Genomic DNA, 21,260 nt, shown 5'->3' with positions numbered 1-21,260 from the left:
AATGTCTGAAAACAAACCAGTTATGGCCACTTAATCAACCTGTTATGTAGGTCAGACAAACATTGATATTAATTACTGCTATCTAATGTAAATAATGACTGCCCCCCCGATGCCTGTGTGTTTACCGGGGATGTGAGGCCGGGCCACGACTCTCGGGCCTTAGAGGGCCGTGTTGAACCATGGGGGGTCCCAGGATCCCCTGGCCCCCCTCCCTGATTAGCCCCGGTATAAATCACCCTGCACCGTGGTCCAGAGGTGTGTGGGGAGTAAGGATGAGGGTAAGGGGGAGGGAAGGGGGAGGAGGGGTGAGAGGGGAGGTAAGAGGTGGAGGAGGTGACGATGGAGGTGAGTTGAAATAATGCTTATGTCACACTGGGTCACGCCTCTATTATGGCCGTTTCCAAAACTATTAATCTTGCTTGTAGTCAGTGGCCTAGAAGTAATGACTCTGTCCAACCCATGTAACATAACCAAAAGTCGAGCCTGGCCAAATTGAGACGTGTGTGCGTGTGTGTCTGTGTATGTGTGAGTGTGTGTGTGTGAGCGGGTGACAGAGGGACTTAATGTGTGAAGGGAGAGGAGGTAAGTGATAAGATCTGGTCTTCTGCCACTGGGTGACTCGTGTCCATGGGACTCCGTGGACACAGAGGGGTGCATGGGGACACATTCAAAAACTTCTGCTCTTATTAAACAGATGTCGTAACCATGGTAATGAAACCATATGAAGGTCAGGTCTGTGTCCTCATCCTCATGGAACTGCGTCCAATTCAAAAGGCAAATCGCAAAAGACTTTACTCAGGCTAACTGCAATGAGAACTAAACTACAATGAAAGAAAGAGTCCATTTCGCCTTATTTATATACAACAAAGCAATCATATTGTTGTGTAATTCCTTCACGTTACCGGCCAACGAGACGGACCAAATAACCTCTTCAGGATGGAAAAATAATCACCCGCAGCCCAATGCCGCCGCCGGCGCAAACCTGCAGCGCAACACGCGGCGCTGTCAAAACACAAAAGGCAGCCATTGGAGAAGTACACACACTCATAAATAAACACAGCCACACAAGCACACAGCAGGGTCTCCAGATGAAACCAGGGACCGGTCGGCCTCCATGAATGTCACAGGAAGTGGGTATGGAATGACATAAATGTAGGCAGCCCTCCAGTTGCAGGTGCAAATTTAATTAGTCAAGGTGAAGTCTCCCTTGTTGTCAGTGGGTGTGTGTGTGTGTGTGTGTGTGTGTGTGTGTTGGTTGGGAGGGGGGTTATTCGCCTGTGTGCGACTGTAAACACGCACTATATCCTAATAAGGTGTCATCGGTGCGTTTGATCAGCCCCGCGAAAACTTGTCACGAATCCCCAGCAGGGAGAGGGTCGAGGGACCGGGATGGGGGCCGCCACCGGTGTGTGTGTGTGTGTGTGTGTGTGTGTGTGTGTGTGTGTGTGTGTGTGTGTGTGTGTGTGTGTGTGTGTGTGTGTGTGTGTGTGTGTGTGTGTGTGTGTGTATGCGCGCGGTGGGGGTGAGAACAAAGGAATAGAGCTGTCATGAGAGAAGCAGGACAGTGGATGAGCAGAGATTGCCCATTAGAGCCCTCCGTCTCTCCCATCGCTCTCCTACCACCGCAGCATCTTTCAGACGCATCTATCATTCGCCGGGGCGGCGGCTTTGGTTCCCGGTGAGCCAGCGATTGGTCTGTGATAGGTCCCCGACGCCGCAATCAGCAGGGCTACACAGTCCTTATCACTCAGCATCACAGCGACAAGACCGCCTGCACACTTTTAAAAACCTTCAGGAGCCAGCCACACACACACACACACACACACACACACACACACCTACACACACACACACACACACACACACACACTTCCAGGTAAGAAAAGCGAGACGTTCACTGCCCCAAAATAGCATCCTGGTAAGGACACAAATATTTTGGTACAAAAATCCCTTTATGTAATTAGGATTTTAATTAGCTTCTGATGGGGTGGGGGCGGGCATGCACCAGCAGTACCATGTCCAACACTCGTGATCTTTCCTAAATCCCCCCCCCCCCCCCCCCCCCTCACTAAGGCTGAGACTATACGGAGGAAGCAGGATCGCGGTTGAAAGCGGTTTACCTTACACTGTCTTAGGATATTGAATACATTAGCCCCTTCCGCCTCCTGTGAAACACGTCGAGTGACAAGGCCCAAACGTCTCTCCGCGACTACCATGGTAACGCAGATTAGGGAGCCGAACAATGAGCAGACAAGTGAGGATTTTTTTTTTTTTTAAAACCAGAGCCGAACCGATACATAAATTAATTAAAGGGCCCCGAAAAAAGGGAAGGAGGAAAAAACAAGCTGAGAATTCAAGTTGAAACATCTGTCAGCGACTCAGCCACGCGCCATAATACCAGTGTTAGAACATTTATACCCTTGAAGTTAATGATCCCCTCTTTAATTGACAGTGAAGGAAATACGGTCGGCGGCAACGGGGCCTTCCTGCGGAGACACCGATAACACTCCCTCTCCCCGGTTTAGTAAAAAAAAATAAGAAATAAAAAAAAAAACACTGTTTAAAGAGCCTTGGCACTAATCCGCATTGTCATCCCGGGCGCGGAAGCAGACTTACAAACACCGATAACTCCGCCGAAGCTGTCTGTGTTGTCAAGAGTTACGGGGACAGCCCTCCTCGCCGAAGCCGCTTGCCTCAAATCAACGGGCCAGATTAGCCCCGATCCCGGCTAGCCGTCAATCAGCCCCGACACCGGCCTGCCATCCCCGTTACACCAGTCCGTACACAGCGGCGGGTGACAATGCCTCCTCTCCTCTGTCGTCTGACAATGGGTCCACGGGCTGATAGTGCCTGGCACATGGGCTGATGCTGCCGCTGTGGGATTACGCTAACGTTAACGACGTTAACACGCGCCGCGCTCCCCCGGTTCGGCTGACACTCCCGACAACAAGTTTAAGAAGAATTTACTCTTTTTCTTGTGCTTATCTGTTCTTCCTCCCTAGCTTACAGAGTGTGGGTAATAAATGACAGTGGAAGCCCGCTTTCACACAATTGCATGTGGGCGCCTAAACACAAACCCAGAACCAACACCAAGCGCACATATTCAGCCCACCTTGACTACTTGTGTGTGTTGTAGTGTATTTGCACGAAGACACACTGTTATACAAATACACAAACAGGCACATAATCAAGGAAGGGTAACGGATCCACCGAATTTAATCGCCTTATTAAGCCTGAGATGAGACACACGGAAACAAAACGAAAACAACCCAAAACAATGTGGGACGTACAAAAACAACAGGATGCCAGCCTTATTCTCGAATACATAAAACCCCATCAGAGATTTAAGAAAATGGATCTTGGGAAAAACAATCCAGTGCACTTCAGCATGAGTGGAGCGGTGAACTTGGGCTGCTTCCAGGAACCTGAAAGCTTGACGTGTCTCTGGTGCTCTGTGACTTATTTCACTTCAGGCGGGCCCAGAACAAATGACAGTGTGTGACCTCTGCAAAACAAGGCTGGGTCACGGCATAGGGGCTGACATGCCAGCCCTCAGCCCTCCTGGTGCCACACACATGCACACACACACACACACAAACACACACATGCACACAAACTCACTCTCACACACACGCAGTCAAACGCACACACAAACGCACAGTCCACGTATACCCATATGCACACATGTGGCCGTAAATACTACATTTGTCCTGATACACACCGACTCTCTCTCTATCCCACACACACACACACAGACAAAGACACACACACACACACACACACACACACACACACACACACAGAGGAAAGGCCCTGCCACGACCCGCCCCATCGCGGTTCTCTGGGCTCCATCTGGGCAGAGACAGGGCTCCACTCAGGCCGGGCGGCGGGCTCTGACCTGCTGCCCTCCAGTCAGACTCATCTGAATAAACACAGGCTGGAGGGGCGAGGGGGGAATCTGCCTATATTATGATAGGTGGAGGGGAGACGGGGATCCGGGGGGTGCTGGTGCTGGTGATGGAGCGGGAGGGGCGGCGGTGGTGGTGGGTGGGGCGTAGGGGGCGCTACTCTTTATGCACGTTTGATCATGTGGTTGACAGCATCGGTGGATGGAATTACGGACTGTTGAACAAAAGGTTGTGGTGTGCGCGTGCGAGTTTGTGTGTGTCTGTGGGGAAGTCTGAGCGTCTCTCTGCATGTGTGTGTGCATGTATGTGTGTGTGTGTGTGTGTGTGCGCTGAGGTTTCTGTGCCCTGACAGCATAGGTCTTGTGACAAGCACGCCCCGCACACCCCGCGCCTTTGCGAGGTCCGTCAGTCAGAACTGCGGTGAGAGAGCGGCCCGACGTGCGCGCGTGTGTGTGTGTGTGTGTGTGTGTGTGTGTATGTGTGTGTGTGTGTGTGTGTGTGTGTGTGTGTGTGTGTGTGTGTGTGTGTGTGTGCTGCTGCTATGTGTTTGTGTGTGATTGTTAAAAAGAAAGAGTGAGAGAGTGAGAAAGCGAAAGAGATAGAGAAAGAGACAGAGAGCAAGAGAGAGCAAGAGAGAGAGAGAGCAAACAAGAGTGATTGAGAGCGGGAGAGAGCAAGAGCGAGAGAGGAGAGAGAGGGAGAGAGTGAAAGAGAGAGAGAGAGAGAGAGAGAGAGAGAGAGAGAGAGAGAGAGAGAGAGGAGACTGGTCAGGGGTTAAGTGTAGAGAAGGCAGCGATGAAAGGCAACTGTCACGCACCAGTGCCGGTCGAAGGGCTGCCTGTCTCAGGGAGAACATGCAAAGTGTGCCAGGAGCATCTTCACAACATCCTCTCTGCTTCCCGAGCGCACACCGACACCCGTTTGCACATGCACACCCACACTTAGACACACACACACACACACACACACACACACACACACACACACACACACAGACAAACGCAAGCACGCACGCGCGCACTACCTTGAAGAGGCACGGTCTGTCTGACAGCGTGCCAGTCAAGCTGTCGCTGAACCTTTGGCATATGCAAGACAAAGTTAAGGTTGATGAAGAAACACACACACACACACACACACACACACATATTACACACACACACACACACACACAGAAACACACACACACACACACACACGCGCGCAATGTCATTGAGAGGAAGGAATTACTGAGGTGTGAGTCTACTACCTGGATGGAAAGGAAGTGAAGTATAGTCATTGCAAAGCATTAAGTTTTTTTGTGAAGGTTAGAAGGCAATAATATTTAAATAACGTAACGCAACAGCACACATCACCAGGAGCTAATTCCCTCACAGTGGCTACGTACTGCATTACCATCCCCCCCGCCCAAACACACACGCGCGTGCAGTCGCACGCCCATACACGCACACAAACACGCGCACACACATGCAAACACACGCACACACACACACACACGCACACACACACACACACACACACACACCATGGATACCCTACTAGGCAAGTTTACTAATCACACAGCCGTTAAACAAGACTCGTTTACAAAACCAAAGACATGTTTTAAGAGCAGGTAATAGCATCCGTGCCAATTTGGCAGTGAGCAGGTGAGGCCTGCTTCCAGCTGGCTAGGCTGTGCTCCGGCTACGGATCCAAAATGGCTCCCGCACACTGAGCGCGCCCTGGGCAATGAGCAGCATGGCAGCTATTTTCACACACTTCCATTACTCGTGTTTATGGAAAAAGAACTTATGATGTACAAATTAACAGTTTCCATTTACACCGCCGCACGCAGGTGGCCTCCCGCGGCCCTCGTGAAGACCCCCATTCTCGGGTTTGGATAAGGACCAGATGCCGGGCGGAGCAGAAACAGTAGGAACTTTCTCTTTATTGGACAGGTGAGTCATTACAAAAGGAGAACACATTCACAAATAAACAGCATCACAAAGTTCCCCCTCCTCTCTTCTGTTTTAAATGGCACAGGTGGCTTTCCTTGTGAAATAGGTTTAACGGCAGCTAGTTAAAATTAGCAAGCAGGGTATGATGTTTTACGGGGAAACAGCATCTAAAGTTACGTAGTTCTGGATCAACCCTAGGTAGCCCAGTGGTGAACCACCTCATTCTGCATTTTAAAGTCTGTTCGTTCAATCATTTGTCGTTTCCACGTCAAACCCGTGGCAGCCGAGATACTGAGCATTTCAGCTTCCTCTCCCCAGCAGCCATTAGCATTTCAATCATTACCTAAAACACCGGGTGGACGTGGCGATGTGTGCAGAGACTGACAAGACAACATGTCAACACGACCGCACAGCCAACACGTTACACGAATGTACACAACACACATATGTGCCTTCAAAAAGGCTGTCAACCATGGGAAACACACACACACACACAAACACAGACACACAAATACACACACACACCTCACGTCTCCACAAAGTTGCAGAGCAAACACAAATGAATAAGAAGGAGTGAGCGTGTGCAGTAGCAGCTGCTAATGAACCCCCTTGGGGCTTTGGCCCCTGTGTCTGAGGTGAGTGGGGGGGGGGGGGGTCATCCCCATGTTTATTCAGTACCCCTCCCTGAAGAGGTGCCACCACCTATTGATTGCTCTGATTATTCTATGTCTCTCTTGTGACAGGACACATGCATGACAGATGAAACCCGCGAGGGCCGCGTGTAGTCTCACCGCATATGACGGCATATCCTCATCCGCTCAGGCGGCCGACGGTTTGGTTTGGCGTCGCGGGCCCGTGTTGGTGAATGCACCGACATCAGTAGGAAGTGTCTCAACATTGTTGTGAGGTGCTTAGTAAGGGGCTGTCAGACATAGGGCTGTCAAGGCCGGGTTCAGAGAGGAAGTCTGTGACTCCTCCACTATGGTGAATAATAATATAGAGTTGGAGCAATGCATCATGGGATACCTGGAACCGGGCAGATAGCAGAGGGAGTGGGAGAATTAAACAGGAGTGATGATTACCATGGGACAAACAATCAGAATGTGTTTTCATGCATCATTATTTTGTCCCCATTAACTCGGGTGTTCCAGGTGAAGGCCGTCATTATTTTAGGCAGACATAAACCGGCAGATAGGATGTAAATCAACATCCGCGGCTGTCTGTGAAGCCATCCATCCAGAGCTTTCTAATGAGAAATATACTTATTTCCTCCTGAGAGGAGCCGCTGGGCTTTTACTACAAATTAGGCTTCGTAACCTATTGCAACATCGCCTTCTGTTTCAAATGTTCACCTAGAAGAAGAACGTAAGCCGGTTGGAAGATCGCCCTGGTTTTTGATGGCTCACTACATCACACAGCCCAACGTTTAAGACCGAGTGCTGGTCTGTGGCTGTTTGGGATGGAGGTATTGGGTGAGATCCCGCGTTCGAGCCCTCAGCAGGCCGGTTTAATGCAGAACCCACTGAGACAAAGCAGGCCAGGGCCGTAAAACTTGATATCCTTGAAGATGCAAAGCAAATGTAGACATGGGGCACCCTAAAACGTTTAATGCTGTTAGATATAAAATAACACGGCTGTTCCAGTGCATAGGCCATTATTCATTCACAACAACACGATGTGATGATCTGGAGGTATTTTGACCAATAGTACAACCCCATGACCGCCAAGCTCTTTGGGGGGGGGTGATGCTGTCGGAGAGCTAAAATGCAATGTTAATGGTAAAATGTATACTACTGTAAGTATACCCCTACATCATAGCCACATAAAGCAGCGCCATAAAGAACACAACATCCTTTTATACGGCTACAACTCAGGCCTGACGTTAAGTCTCGTTTACAGCCTTCGATTAGATGCTTTTAGGGAATGTTAGTTTTTCTGCAGAGCCGCCAACTGGATGCGTCAGGCACCTTGTACTGCCCAGAACACTGTGACTGGTTTGTTTTAAATTATAATGGTTAAACTCACATATATTAAGCACAATTATTCACCGATACGAGCCGCGTCATCCCTCTGGATCACCATAGACTAGCTAGTGTTGGCAGCTACGACTGCAGAAGGTTAAAGAGCAGCATACCTAGCCAAGCTCATCTGTAAACAACGTATATGACCCCGAAAGATCAAAAAAGGAACAGTAAACACCTCGGGAGGGAATGCACTCCCGTTCCCCCCCCCCCCCCCCCCCCCCCCCCATCTACACACATTATTAACACGCGGAGACAGCACATACTTTATAACGCACGCAGCAAAACAATGCAAACAGTCACACACCCACACCCTCCCCCCCCCCCCCTAATGCTAACACAACGGATCAATGAAAGTCCTGGGGCCCGGGGCTCGCACTATATTACACCGGCAAACTTCATATTCACTCATTGATTTTACCTTCAGCATAGTATATCACTGAACTCCGAGGGGAGGGGAAAACAGAGGCCTCGGTTGAGGTCAACCTCAAGCCGATGGATGTTTGCACAATATTGATGGCGCATGCAGAAAGAAATGACTAAATATCCAGATCAATAGCTGGTTTCCCCCGGCGGCGCGACAGGCCGCTCCACATATAAATACATCTTTATGGTCGCAGGAGTGGCCCTAATGAAGTGGGCTCAATGTGTCGCCCTAGAGGTAAACTCTTTGATTAGCCGGGGCCAAAGGTTGGGGCCGGGCGCTCTTAGCGGTCGGACGCCACACTTCACGGGGCCGCGGGATGGGAACCCGCACACAGGGGGCCAGTAAAAGGGGCCAGGGATACGACAGGGGCCCGGCCCCAAGGCTCTGTGCTTCATGACCCGCCTATTCAGTGGTAATGAGAATGACCCAGGTAAAGTTATTATCCATCATGTTCAAGTAGTGCTCGCCTGCATGATATATAAATATATACAGGCCTGCGTGTAATGTTGTTACATACAAACCCACAGCGCATTAGCTTTGGCACACTAATTCCGCCATCAGTACTGTTAATCTTGTTGTTCTGCTTTGAATAAAAAAATAAAAAGTATGATTCGTATTTTTGTTTAGCAACAGTATATTTCTGAGGCACAGCGACTATCAATAAGGCTTGTTACCCAAGCAACACAACCAGGGGTAGAGTTAAACACAGAGAGCAGCCTTAAAACAAGGGGGAGAACCAGCCAGCCAGGAGGAGAACCAGCCAGCCAGGAGCTCTGGCCTCTGCATGACAATCGCCCTACTGCAGCTGATGAAGACGAAGGTGAAGAAAGGAAGCAAGCCGCCTGCTCTTATCCACCGAACAGCGAGATTAATGAGCCCAGCCGCCAGACCCCGGCTTACCCTCCCCCCCACCCCTGCCCCACAACAGACAACAAGGCCATAAAATGGGAGGAACCAGATTGTTGCCTGCTCTTTAATTAAAAGAAACCTTGATGGGTTCATTTGCCTCACCCCCCGCCCGCCTCCTCCCCTCCTTCTCCCACCGCCCCCTCTCTCCCCCACCTCCCTCCCACGTACACCTCTCCTAGTAACACAACAGCACATCAACACCCCCGCCCCCCCCCCCCCCCCCCCCCCCCCGCCCGCCCACCGCCATCGCTCCACCGACGGAGGACTCTCAGAGAGGCCGTCTCGGCCCGGCGTTAAATCACCGGCAGATATACGGCCGCCCGGCGGGTCCCTGACGCACCCCCGAGCCGCAGAACCCTTAGCAGGTCAGGCAATGGATCGACACCTCGTGGCGATAAGTAATTCTGTAGCGGATTAGCAGCATGATGGTCTGATCAATAAAGGGTGCTCGGGCAATTAGGAATGCAGTGCGGAAATGGCCCCCTCCGGTGATAAAGTGGCCGCCTGAGTTCCCCTTCATTTGCCGCCTCCATTAGTGTAATGGTATCATTATCAGCCACAGCCGTATTTTTCCAAAGCCTTGGCTTTCTGCACGGCTGGACCGGCGGGGGTCTGATGAGTCCGTGGAAGCCCTCCCACCAGCCCGCCCACCCACCCTAGGCAGAGGGATAGCCCCTCTCCCGCCCGGTCCAACGCGGAGCCCTGGGTGTAAATCCATCTCTGCTGGAGCCCGCTGTGTGATGCCCTGCCTACGGTATCACTACACAGGGTTTCATGTCCACGCCCAACACTATTTCCCCATTATGGGCTCATTAATAGAGCGAGGAGCGTGTAGGGCGGGTTAAGAAGGCTGAAAAAGATGGCTGGCAGAGTGCAGGGCTGCTGAATGGGCGGAATCTGACACCAGCAGCCCCTCCGCCGCCGCCGCACCCCCTCTTGCTAAAACACCCGAGCCGACATGACAGGACATTGGCATTAGTCGCCATAAATCGTTACCTCTACACTAATTCACCGGCTAACATTTAGTTGGGGGGGAGGGGGGAGGAGGAGGTGGGGAAGAATTGATTAACCATGTCTCGATGTGTGGCCACATAATCAGCTTTTACCTTGCTCGTTGTTAATTTAACAGAATCGCCAAGGGAAACACAAACCATTTTAATGAGCGCTCAGGAATGAAATGCCCTAAACAGCTTGCACTGCCTGCCTCGGCTTACAGGGCGGACCAATGAGGCAGATCTGAGCGATGGCCCCGGCTCCATTCAGGACCTTGCAACATCTGGTGACCCTGTGTGATCATTACTTACACTAACACACACAAACACTCACACACTCCTTGTTTAAGACAAGCTGTATGCATGTCGTCACAGGCCAAACAGCTAGCTCACATCCGAGACAGTAAAGAGAGCTGTGAGCAGGGGGGGTACGGGAGGGGGGCGGGGTGGAAGGGCGGTCAATGTCGTTTGAGAAACGCAAAGATGGAGTCACTGGTAAAAACTTGCAAAAAATCATTAAGGTGTGCCTATAAAGGCCCCTGTTGCAATTTGGAGTAATTAAACCTGGCACTAACACTATAAGCCTATTTGTCTTTAATAGCATGTTCCATAAGGTGCACGTTGACATAACTATGAATAGTTTAAAATATCTAAATTATTTCTATATGTGATGGATAGTATCTAAATGAGCCTGGTTCTAACATCTTTTACATTTGTCAGAGAGTGCATGCAGCCTCTTGTTCGTCTTTTGGCCTCAACTGTAGATGTCTCATCAAAGGCTTTGAGTGGACCTGCTTTCTCTCCCCAAAGCCAATAGTTTGCACATGCTAACTTAAAATGACAGTAAAACCACCACATTCGAAATTTCAAGATGCGTAGATTTACAAATGTGCACAACACAAATCCACATCAACAAAAACATCCACATCAGCAACAACAGCAGCAGCAACAGCCACATAAAACCATGGCTATTATCCATTAAAGATAACCCCATCCACAACCAAAACAGTCCCTTTCACCACCAATAGCAACGATTACATGTCTTTCATCATCACTGTGCAGCCATCTTTCCCACCATTTCACCACCATGCCTCCTTCCCCTAGTTTCACCTTGTTTTGTTGTGCCTCTTTTCGTACCAAGTGGCCCGGTTTCCGCAGGGCTGCCTAGCGAGCCTGGGGGCCAGCTGGAATGAGTTCTTGCTCAGAGCCGCTCATCTGGTCACCAGGACTACTTTCATAAACAGGAGGGTCCACGTCCTACATAATTTCAGAGCTGTCTGACATGATCCAAACACATATGTCACAGGAGACAGGGGCCGCGTCAATAGAGGACAGGATGAACCGGTAGAGACACAGGAGGGAGAGAGAGCGAGGGAGAGATGGAGAGATAACCCAGGGCGAACGGGAGCCTTGGGCGCCTAAAGTCTGTCCCTTCTTTCCCCTTCTATTCAAATGTACTCCCAAAAAAACACAACCGGTTGGAGCTGCAGTCACACAACACAGAAAATCCTAATAAGCCTGGGTTGGCACGAAATACATTGCAATAGGTGAGCTTACACAGCATCTTGATATCACATCGTTATTACCGGGACAAGTCTCGGCCTAACTCAAACAATTGCATCCTAAAACACTAGCGGCTGTGTGATACATTGCAGAGCATTACGCAATTTAGATTTTATCTAACTAGACGGTCAGGGATTTAAGTGTAGCCCACTTTCTGTATCTATTTACTCACAACACTTTGTTTAGGCACAGCATGGACACACTGTGCACAGCAGAAACTAAACTAAACATGGCAACTCCCCGCTACTGCTGATGACACCCATAAGTCTATACTATATACTAGTCTACATGTCAAATATATAGTGTCTACATATCACTATTTAACAACTATATAGTGTCTACATATCATTATATATCAACTATAAACTGTCTTCATATCACTATATCAACTATGTACTGGCTTCATATCACTATATGTCAACTACATACTGTCTTCATATCACTATGTATCAACTATATAGCGTCTACACATCACTATATACCAACTATATAATGTCTACATATCACTATGTATCAACTATATACTGTATCATCGTCAATAACCCACAACTTTATCTCTAACTTTAAGAATAAAGTTCTAGTTTTAATTAAAGTAGATTTTTACTAAAGATCTGGGCTTTCTTACAACAGTGTGATATTCAAATGGCCAAATGGTGTTTATATGAAACCGTCAATCTGTAATATTGATATTGATTAATATTGACATATTTATTTATTTCCTAGAACATGGCGCAGTTCATTTACAAACAGGACACAGAAAACAACCAATGACTCCAACAGTGAGCTTTAACTCCAACATATCTCTCGGATCATAAACGATAACTGATAAGAGCAAAGATGTGTGCGTTGTGAATCAGAAACGTGGAAGAAAACACAATAAAAGGAGACGAGGGGAGGCGCGGCGGGCGGGGATACGGGAGCCGCCCGGGCCATACAGTACGACCCGACCCAACGCATCGGGAACATTAACCACTAAAGACATGAGAAATGAGCAGAGCCGACGGAGAAAGACGCTATCAGTACCTTTCTCCTCTTCTCTCCCTCACTGTCACCCGATCTCTTCATGTTCCCGGACTCGTGTCGACGGCGCCTCGCCTGCGTTACAGCCTACGGTGGTGTTGTAGTTCAAAATAAGAGTCCTGATGGGTTTTAAATTGGCATAAAAATGCAGGAAAGACGTGGTTTTTTTTAGATAATGATGTGATGTATATGTATAATAACAAATGTTGTGTTTAATGTGGTTTTTTTCGAAAAACGTTTAAGAAATTACATATAAGGGGATACATGGGGAATACAACTACCAAGATGCTGTTCGCGAAGGAACCGGAAATCGCCTCAAGTCTAGTCCAGCCCCCACGCTCCAGCAAATCACAGTCCAGACTCGTGTTGCGCTGATGGACAGGAGGTAAACAAAGGTATGAAAGATAAAACGACTTATTTATATTAATATCTTGCACTTCAGTTACTTGAGTGTTTCAGACACATCTATGTAAAACAATGTATATATAGATGTATACAGATAATAATTAAAAAATATATATTATATGAATAAAATTTGAATAAATAATAGTAATCAAAATCAAAATCACGATCATAATCACAATAATAGTCACCTACAAAAAATAATCATAATAAAAATAGCAATAATAATAACGTAAAAATAATAATAATAGTTTTCAATTCATTTATATTCTTCTTTTATTAGTATTAACATTATTATAATTAATTATATACTTATAGCACTTCAGTAACACTCCGCGATAATAACCATACCATAATAACTAATAAGGTGATATTTCTACGAGTAGTGCTGCAACCAAAACCACAGCAATATATATAGCAGAAGTTAAACGTCGCCTTTAAAGCTGAAGTTGAACATGGATGTTCCATATGTGGCCCCCTAACCCCATCTATAAATCAAAGCCAGTGACACTTTCATCTCAGACTATGTGTAAAAATAGCAGTCTTTGAACATGCTCCAATGTAAATCCCGCCAGCCTCCTTTCAACTCCTCCATGGCTTTCAGATCCAGGTGCATTTCTGTCAGTGTGCGATTCAACCAGGGGGAAGCCATTTCAACTTCGACCGGCATTTGGGGAAGTTCAATTTGAGCTAGATGTTTAAGTGTACGCCTCACATAACAGTTAAAGTACCCCTCAGCTGTTCCCTTGAGTTTGTCCAACGCTATAAGACCATGTTATGAACCGTGTTGAATCAAGCTTAGTCTGTTTTCCTTATCGGAGCATGTGTGTGGGACATGGGCTCCACCACCGACAGATCAATGTAGGGGATGGAGAAGTGATTGTGGGGGTCTGAGGCACCTGCTTCACATTACCGTTACAGACTTTGTTCAGTGTCTTCATTAGTTTTCTTTGTAATCTCTCTTTTCTTTTATGGTAGAGTTGTCCCAGCGAGTTGGGCACTGTGATTTAAGGCACATGTTTCTTTCACCTGTCTTGTAAAAAAGCTATAACACTCCCTGGCCCTCGTACGTGGCCGTGTCTCTGGAATCTCTTAGTGATAAAGAAAGCCGCTCTTTTGCACTACATTTCCTTTCCTTCTCCCTGTTCTTTTTTTAAGAGGAAAATATGGTTGAAATACACCCTTGGAAGGATATCTGGCACAAACCGGATCCATCTGCATGGTATAACTGAACATAAACATATGGCAGCAATCGCTGTGTGGACCATAAGTTATGATGAAAATAATGTAGATTATGTTAAGTATTTATTTTGAATTGAATGATGTATGCATTCATCTTGTCCTGTCTTTATTATCCATTTCGTTTTATCTAATTGTATTTTCGGCTACATGGTAGTCCGCCCCATGAGCTAGCGTACACAAGAGGTTTGAGAAACCACCCATACATTTCCACATCATGTTGAACTTGCAAAGCCAAGAACTTCATGATAGAAACTCTTAGAGAATAAACTACAGTGTGTTTGCATCAACAAACAAAAATAACTCACAAAGAAGAAACAATATATCATGTGTATCTTCTCAAGTAGTTTAACAGAAATAAAATGAATAATATAATGTTCCAAGGGCCAATTGTATAGTAGTAGGCATAGTAGGCTTATGAGTAACTAGGAATAATTGCATATTTTTGTGTTATATTTTGCATCTTTAAATTGTAATATTGGGCTCTCAGCTTCAATGTGGAACATTTCTAGGTTCCTTTAAATTAGATAAGCATTTCCCATGGTTTCAAAAGGGCCATTCAACCACTAACAAGTAATAGGGACTATAAAATGGTTCAAATCCTTGTGGTTAACCATTGTGGTGGCAATACTGAATATATACTCACATTCAAATAATACATGAATACATGTAGTTGGGGTTTTATTCAGAATATGTCCTCATTTACTACTCAGTATCCATCGGCAGGTCAATCCATCATCATACTTACTTCACATTTGAAGTTATCTTTCACATTTCTCAGCCAAGCCTTAGTGTCCGTTTTTTCCTATGATCGTTTTTTGCTGCCGGACTTGGCTTTGGAGCACTATAAATAATCATCACATTTGAGTCCTTCACCGAGATACGAGCCAATTACGTTCTCTGACAACGCCTGACATTCATCCAACAGCCAATCAGACCCGCCGGCAGCTACCTCTCCTCTTCTGTCTGACCTGTGGAGTTCATAGCTGGGCAAGGTTACCTCTGTACACTTTCATCTATGTTGTAATGCCAGAAGGAAGGAGAAGAAGAAAAGGAAGAAGAAAGACGGTAAAAAAAAAAAGAAATCATTCTCTTCAGCAGCATATCATATCAGTCTTTTCTTTTGTTTTGGGGCCAATGTGCTGCCGCTCAGACTGAAAGTATGTTTTCTGTTATTATGCATTGCATCAGCGCCGGATGACCCTTTGACAATTCCCCCCTTTTTTCACGATATAATGAGCGTATAAAAAGCAGGGAGAGAAAAAGAGGTGAGGAGAGCAGAGTGCCAAAATGCCATAAAGAGCAGCGCAGAGAAGACGAAAGGACCATTGTGTTGTGTCTATATTAAAACCAGAACCCTGAGCCTGTAATCACACTATCTCCCCCACGTCTCCTGTGGACCACGTGACCCGAACCCTGATGAAATGTTGAAAGACATTCCTTTGTTAATAATGACATGTACCCGGGCTCAGGCTGGCTCACCTACATTTATTACCACCTTATCAATTACCGCAATGCTTTTAATGAGAAGTGTGGAACCACACTACTGGATAAGCCCAGCCGAAGATAGCCAGGACTAGCATATGATGAATAGGCTTTTTTTTCGCCGGCAATTTTGGCCAGGGTAAGAAAGAGTTCTTTTTTTGACTTTTATTTATTCTGAATGAGCATATGGAGCAAGTATGTGACTTCCCCTTGCTCACTAACCTTCAATGCTAAGCCGTAGGAAACTGTTATTTGTCAGTGCTATAAAGCAGATTGCTGCCCAGTGGTTTCGATTAACATCAAAGGGCTCTTCACAGGCAGTAATAGTTATATCAAAACCTGAAATGTATTATTTGGGTTTTGTGCTTCAGTCCTCAGAACGATTATGTCCCCCTTTACAAAAGGGTTTTTCTTTCTCTTTTGGCTTTTTTTTTCTGCTGACTTTTCAGATTCCATCCCAATCGCTGGCTGCACTACATGTCTTTGAAGCATCCCAAATTACCCCTGTACATTCTCTTTGTAGCACTGAAGACTTTGGCTCACTCTCTGTGGCCTATTAGTTACCTCACGGCTGTATTGGAGACATGCAGAGACAATTTAATGAAGCAGTGGTGACTGTGGTTTTTCCGCCGCCAGGTAAATGAACGGTTACCATCCCCAGGGGAGACTTCCAGGGGTCCTCTGAAATGGCGGCGTCCACTGAGTGAGAGCTTATTCAATATAATTTATATGCATTACATTTAACACCATTTTTCCATCTGCAGGTGAAGATGAATGGAAAGAAATTCCTGGGATTTGAACACAAGCGGTGCAGTATGAGATGCTTTGGCTCAAGCCCACCACTTAAACCTGTTTCCAAAACGTGAGCCTTCTACTGTGCTACTGTCCTATCCCCCCGGCAGCATACAGACCAGGGCTTTTAGATTCAACTGAAATATGGACATCCACTGAATCAGACATAATCGACACAGACTTCAATTTTCTTCTCAACTCAAGGGAGACAAAAAAGAAAACGTCCAAGTCTGACTACAGCCTGTTGTATTTATTATTGTATGAATATTGATGAGGAAAAAAACGTTCCTTTTAGTCCGAACAGTAATAATGTCAACTGCCGTCTTCAATTCCCCCATAAATGACAGAGGGCGAGCGAGAATGAGAGAAGAGAGAGAGAGAGAGAGCTTAAAGCCGCACAGGCAGATCTGCAGGGACGGGAGATTTTCTTTCTGAATGCTTCGCTGGCCCCTCAGCTGGAATGGCGTTAAACCCCTCACAGCTCTGTGGACGAGGCTTAAAGTGCACACAGGGCCCCTGTAAAGTGATTCACAAAGTGCATACAGCATTCAATACATGTTGATTAAGCCTCAATAAATGATCGCGCAGAGCCGCGAGAAAGAGCCCTTTGGTCTGCGAACAGAGCGAGCGTGCGGCCGGCCCTCTAAGATGTGGTACAACCCGCCAGGCCCCGGGATCGCTTCCAGACACAGGCGGCGGAAGCCCCTCCTGCCATCGCTCTGATTTGAATACCATGATCGCTGAGTAGTTTTTTATAGGAAACCCATTAAAAAAAGGAGGTTTTGACACACACAAAGGCCGCCCTGTTTAAGTCTCACGCACAATGTCCGGCTAAAGACGTGGTAAAACCCTGCATACACACACTCTGACATCCTCTATGTGTCCTTGCCTTCCTGCTCCCATCACGAGGGGGAATCTTTTGGATTGTACTCCATGGAGAAGGAGATGACCCCCTTTTCCGAGAAGGACTCTATCATTCAGCCCCACAGTGCTGATTAATCCCACATTTCCTGCGTGATCGAAATCACTGAGGCAGACTGGACTTAACTTTCAACAAAGACCTCAGTGCAAAATATGCTAATTTTACAAAATACTGTCAGTTCTGGAAGGGGCGGGGGGGGATTCAAGGGACCAGCTGAGCTGGACACAAGGGCCCGACGCGACCCTCTGCATCACCTGGTCTTGACAGCGTTTACAAAGTGCCAAGTCGTCTCATTAGCGCTGCTGTTAGGCCTAACTTGGAGCAGTCCTGCACATCAAAGGGATTCTGAGCAAACGATAGCAAACAACGGCATTAATAAGATATGTAAGAGTTCAATAAATATTGGGAGGGATCTCTTTGAAGGGGACTGTTTCAGATTAGAGACTTTTATTAGGGCTTTTTCTGGTCTTTTTTAGTGCATGTTTTCCCCATGAGTCACAGTTCCCAACGTTTGTTGTAGTTTCGGTTAAACAGACGTTTGGACCGAAGGAGTTGATGCACTGAACAGAAGATGTGGAATTGATGTGATCCATATTCTCCATTGTGTAAACATGTGTCGTGGTAGTTCAAAATATTGTTGGTCTGAACCTTTGTTAAAAGGATTGTCCCACAGAACTCCTGTGTGTAACACGATTCAGGATTATTTTATTTTAAGCGTGAAGGATTAGCTTGTGTAATCTTAATAACTAAATGATGTTTCCCTTTCTATTATTTCCCCATTAAATGATTAATATAGAATCGTGAAATTGTAAGAGAAGGCCACCTGAAGAAAGATATTGCATCATTGTGGTTTGTATTTTTTTATCGATTTTATGGCGTTGTAGTCTTGAGTCAGAGTTGAGTCACTTAGTTCATATTAGCCGAAACAAATGTGGTTTATTTTCTTTGTGGCAAATTAGGTCAATGAAACACATTTTAGTTGGAATTTGGATTCAAGTCACCAGCTGTGCAAAATTGTTAAATAAATGAGTTGATGACTTTGTACATTTGCTGTGTACAGATGATGGAAAGTACACTTATTCAGTAAACCTTTCCCACCTCTTTGGCCTCAACTGCTTCTTAAAAAGGCTTGATTGTGTGCAGTTCCATGATACGCTCTGACACTTCTGTCTTGTTTCTTTATTGCAAATGTTTTTCCTGTCAGTTTCCCTCATCAGATTTTATGTTGATGTTTTGGTAACCAAAATATCCTGTATGGATTATTGTTTAAACAAAAGCAAAGACCAAGGTTTAAAATGTGAAAAGTTGCAGGCCTATTACTTCAATACAAACAGAATGTTGTAGTGAAGTAACTAAATCTTGATTAAACAACTTCAAGCCCTGTGTTGTGCTAAAGTGTTGAGTGAGGATGAGGAGGATGAAGAAAGATAGAGTGTAGGCTTAATTTTCAAAATTGGAAAATCTTTCAAACACAACCTCACACATGTCTGAATGTCTGTTTGGTTTTGGACGAATGCTAGCACGCAGCTTCTGGTTTCCCGGATCCCATTATAGGATTTCATCCCAAATGGGCCTTGTTTTCATTAGCTGAAAGTACTTTTCTCAATAAATACTGAGGTAGATGGATGAGGCTCTCATGAATAACCCCATTGTATGATATATCAAACCAGTCTCACAACCAAATGTAGTAGGCCTATTGCTACGTTTGTCCACAGCTACATTTTGGTGTAAGACTGGTTTCCTTACCCCCAAATCATGGTGATTTAGTAGCAGTCGAGTGAAAGGACTTATATCAAATTGTGTCTGTGTTTAATTTGGTAACTATGGAATCCCCCCAAACAATTTTTTTTAATTGTGTATTTTGTTTTTGCTTGTATTAAACCAAAATGTATGTTTGTTTGATCCTGCTTTCTTGGCCAGGTCTCCCTTGAAAATAGATTTGAATCTCAATGAGACTACCCGGTTAAACAACCCGGTATCACGCGATTTTGTGCTCATGTGCACAAACGTTATTAATCTATTGAATCGTGTCCCAGATTACGATTGTCCGACTTTTTTAGTGCTACACAGAGCATTCTTCGACAATTGACGTGCTCCACGAAACGAAACGAGAGAGAGAAAGAGAGAAAGGGAGGGACAGAGAGAGAGAGCGAGAGAGAGAGAAGCTTCAGAAGGGGTGAGCGCAGATAGTACAGTGCACCCTCTAGTTATATATCTGTATATATTATTATCTAGTTATATATATGTCAACATTTCTGATTTGTAAGCAGACCTCCTCAAAAACGACGTTAATTGTCGGAGCACGCTCCCATTCAGAATGCATTGGTTTACATTTCGTTCTGTGCAGCACTAAAAAAGTCGGACAATCGTGATCTGGGACACGATGCGCACAGATTAACGTTTGTGCGCATGAGCACGAAATCGCGTGATACCGGGTTGGGTTCAATGAGATTTAATCGTACATAAAAAGGCTGGTTAAACACACATTCAAGGAGCTGGACCACAGGCAAGAATCTCTTTTTTAAATTCACCAAGGGAAGCACAAAGAGGTCTTAAAAGTGAACCGTCAACCTCACTGTTCCACCATGAAGGCTGAATCTAAATCACTGCAATGAAATCGGTTAAATTTGATTTGTGATGTAATTCAAGATCACACACAAAACTGAAGACGACTCTCTCGATGTTACCAAGGCGACCAGAGGGCGCGCAAGCTGCGGCAAGTTCTACTAATTAGCTCACCTGCCGCAGTTCACGTGCTGCATGGTTCTATTTCATGTAGGCTACGCCGTCTGGGCTTCGCCTTATGAAAATTTAAAGTTTGCATCAATCAACGTGGGCACCGCCCACATTTCCCACGACACCGTGTATATAATGCGGCGCATACCGCCGCTCATCCTCCCTTTCCTTTCTGCATTGTACTGATCAACAGCATGACTTCTAAGCTTCAAGCAACCCTGTGGCAGCTGTGTGGGCGAGGCGACAGACCAACAGCCCTTTTCAGGGCCACTGGAGAGCGCTTCCTTAAGAGCTTCCTGTCCCGCTTCCCTGGCGCCGGGTGAAGGGCACCTGGCGTGTTTCAGATGCCTCGGCGCTGAACACGCCGCGGTTGCCTTGGTTACCCCCTCCTCCTGCGCCGCCTGCCGCGCGCTCCTCTCCAGGCAACGCTTCTTCTCAACATCGCTGGACCTCTCCGAGGCCATCGATATTTATAAGGCCGGAGTTCCGGACGTCGACGACGACGACCACATCGAGGGGGAAGGTGTTGCCTCCTTGGATGACGGACAGAGTGTTCGTTTGTGCCTCACAATCAGTGGCGGCGGTCAACAACCCCGCTTCTCCAGTGCGCTCCTCCAGCGATGCCAGCCTGGACGACCATGATCCAGAGGGCCATATGGCTCTCCCACACTGCGGTGCCGGAACGAGAGTGGGCCAGCCTCGTCCAGGGCCCATTAGCTCCGGATGGACTGTTTGGGCTCCGGTTCTCAGAGGTGCTCTCGACCAGCAGTCTGTCCGTGAGAATCGTTCCCGGTTCGGAGCGATTCTCACAGGCTCCTCCCACCAGCAGGACGGAACGAAGCCAGGTTGAGCCCGGTCCCAACGCTCCAGGGGGCCACCTCCAACCCCGATTGCCGCAGCCGCCATTACA

General features: G+C 46.7%; 1 protein-coding gene across 3 annotated transcripts in view; it reads right to left on the bottom strand.

Annotated features, from left to right (window-relative positions):
• The window catches only part of fto (FTO alpha-ketoglutarate dependent dioxygenase), a 113,139-nt gene extending 100,097 nt beyond the window's left edge, over nt 1-13,042 (bottom strand). Inside the window, exon 1 of one of the 3 annotated variants that reach the window (XM_060071945.1) lies at nt 12,778-13,042. In XM_060071945.1, the coding sequence (XP_059927928.1) occupies nt 12,778-12,819 (42 nt within the window). In that variant the 5' untranslated portion in view covers nt 12,820-13,042. The remainder of the gene's footprint in view (nt 1-12,777) is intronic. The other 2 variants (XM_060071944.1, XM_060071946.1) reach the window with 2 other exon arrangements.
• Between the last annotated feature and the right edge of the window lie 8,218 nt (nt 13,043-21,260).

The sequence above is a fragment of the Gadus macrocephalus genome, chromosome 14 (assembly GCF_031168955.1).
Source record: "Gadus macrocephalus chromosome 14, ASM3116895v1".
NCBI lineage: Eukaryota > Metazoa > Chordata > Actinopteri > Gadiformes > Gadidae > Gadus > Gadus macrocephalus.
The sequence above is the reverse complement of the archived record's forward strand: the minus strand, read 5'-3'. Positions and strand labels throughout refer to the sequence as shown.